A 1,576-nucleotide genomic window follows, 5' to 3' on the forward strand; every position below is an offset into this window, starting at 1 on the left:
GCCGGGGGGGGTACAGCCACCGGCCGCGCCCCGCGCCCAGGGCGGGGCGGGGAGGACAGGACCAACGGCCGCGGCCGCGCCCGTCTCCTCACAGCCCCCGGGCGGCGCGGCCGCGTCAGGTGCTGCCGACCCCCGCAGTCGATCCTTCCTCCCAGGCTTCAGCGCCCCCAGAAGAGCTGGGGTCTAACTGGATGGCAGTCCCTCCCCGCCGTAATTAGAGGGCCTGCGTGATGACCGCTGCAGGGCATCGAAGCGCAGGAGGTGGTGCGCGCCGAGGTGGAGTCGCAGCCTCACGGGCGCTTGCGGGCTCCCTGCATGCACGCCGTGTCAGCAGCTGGGCCCAGCGGCGCAGCTGAAGAGCCGCGCAGATTCAGGGTGGAAGGCTGACATCTTTCGTTGCAAAAAGGACCCGTGCCTCTCGTGGAGGCTGAATGCTTTCCACGTGGGATACGGGCCATCTGCACGTCCCCTTTTGAAGCTGCAGACACCAGCGGCAAAGGCAGCCAAGCCTAGTCAAAGCTCACACAGGGAGAAATTTAGGATGAGGCTTCTTGGCAGATTAAGTGGTGAGCCTCCCTGGGGAACGTGTTCCTACCCTCCTCTTGTACAAGCCCTGGTGCTGTTCCTCACTAGGTGGTAAACAGTCTAATAGGTAAATAGTAGCTGAGCCAACTGAGAATTTGGGGTGTGACTTAATTTTTTTTTAATTAAAAAACCCCACGTTTATTAGTATTCTAGATGCACAAAAGGAATTCACAGTCTCAGTCTCTCTGTCTTGCTCTTGTCCAAGGCTGAGACACATTAGTTTCTTGGACAACCTTGAAGCAAACTCCAGGAATTTCACCCTTCTAACTGGACCCAGTGACCAGAACTCAGTGCTTTTCTTGGTGAAGTTTAAGCAGCAATTACTCTGAATAAAGACTGCTTTTTTTTTTTTTTTTGTAATTATTTTTAATTTTATCTTTTGCTAAGTACCACCAAGGGGACAATTTCCTGCCCTCTTGTTCACAGTTTTCTGCTCCCCTTTTATGTCAAATCTGATACTTCTCACCACAAGGTGAGTTGATTGAGGTCATTGATCTGCCAGGAAACTTTTTCTTCACCACAGGCTTTGTTTCCCCAGCCAGATAAATTCACTTTGCTGCTAGGTGAGCTGCAGCTAGCTCTGATGAAACCCAAGTGCTGGATGTTCAAGCAGGGTGGGAGGGAGCAGAGCCATCCAGTTAGTTTAGCTGTGGTCAGACCTCCCAGGCAGCTTCTGCAGTTGAAACTGGACCCAGTGGATTGCAAGTGACCTACAGCCAGTGTTGCCTTTTCTGCTCACATACTCCTCCCTATGAGCCTGCGTTAGAATGCATGGGACTGAGTGAGGAGCTGGTCCAGGGGCATAGTGCAGGTGAAAATTAACTCGTTTATACCCAGGGTAAATTTTGACAATCATTAGGCTTTAGCATTTGGATAAATTAGAGGGGGTTTACAGTTCTTCTCTAACAGCTGTTTCAAACTGGTGCCTCAGGTATTTTTTTTAAGAGTTGCTTCACAGCTTAAAAGCTACAAAATATTTTTGAAAGCTTCT

The 1,576-nt window shown here is 51.5% G+C and overlaps 1 protein-coding gene across 1 annotated transcript in view; it reads right to left on the reverse strand.

Moving 5' to 3' along the window:
* Positions 1 to 458, reverse strand: part of SLC27A2 (solute carrier family 27 (fatty acid transporter), member 2) — a 15,198-nt gene extending 14,740 nt beyond the window's left edge. The window contains exon 1 of the mRNA XM_010572283.1: positions 295 to 458. Within this exon, the coding sequence (XP_010570585.1) occupies positions 295 to 458 (164 nt within the window). The remainder of the gene's footprint in view (positions 1 to 294) is intronic.
* Between the last annotated feature and the right edge of the window lie 1,118 nt (positions 459 to 1,576).

This window comes from Haliaeetus leucocephalus, unplaced genomic scaffold, assembly GCF_000737465.1.
Source record: "Haliaeetus leucocephalus isolate CR32 unplaced genomic scaffold, Haliaeetus_leucocephalus-4.0 Scaffold339, whole genome shotgun sequence".
NCBI classification, from domain to species: domain Eukaryota; kingdom Metazoa; phylum Chordata; class Aves; order Accipitriformes; family Accipitridae; genus Haliaeetus; species Haliaeetus leucocephalus.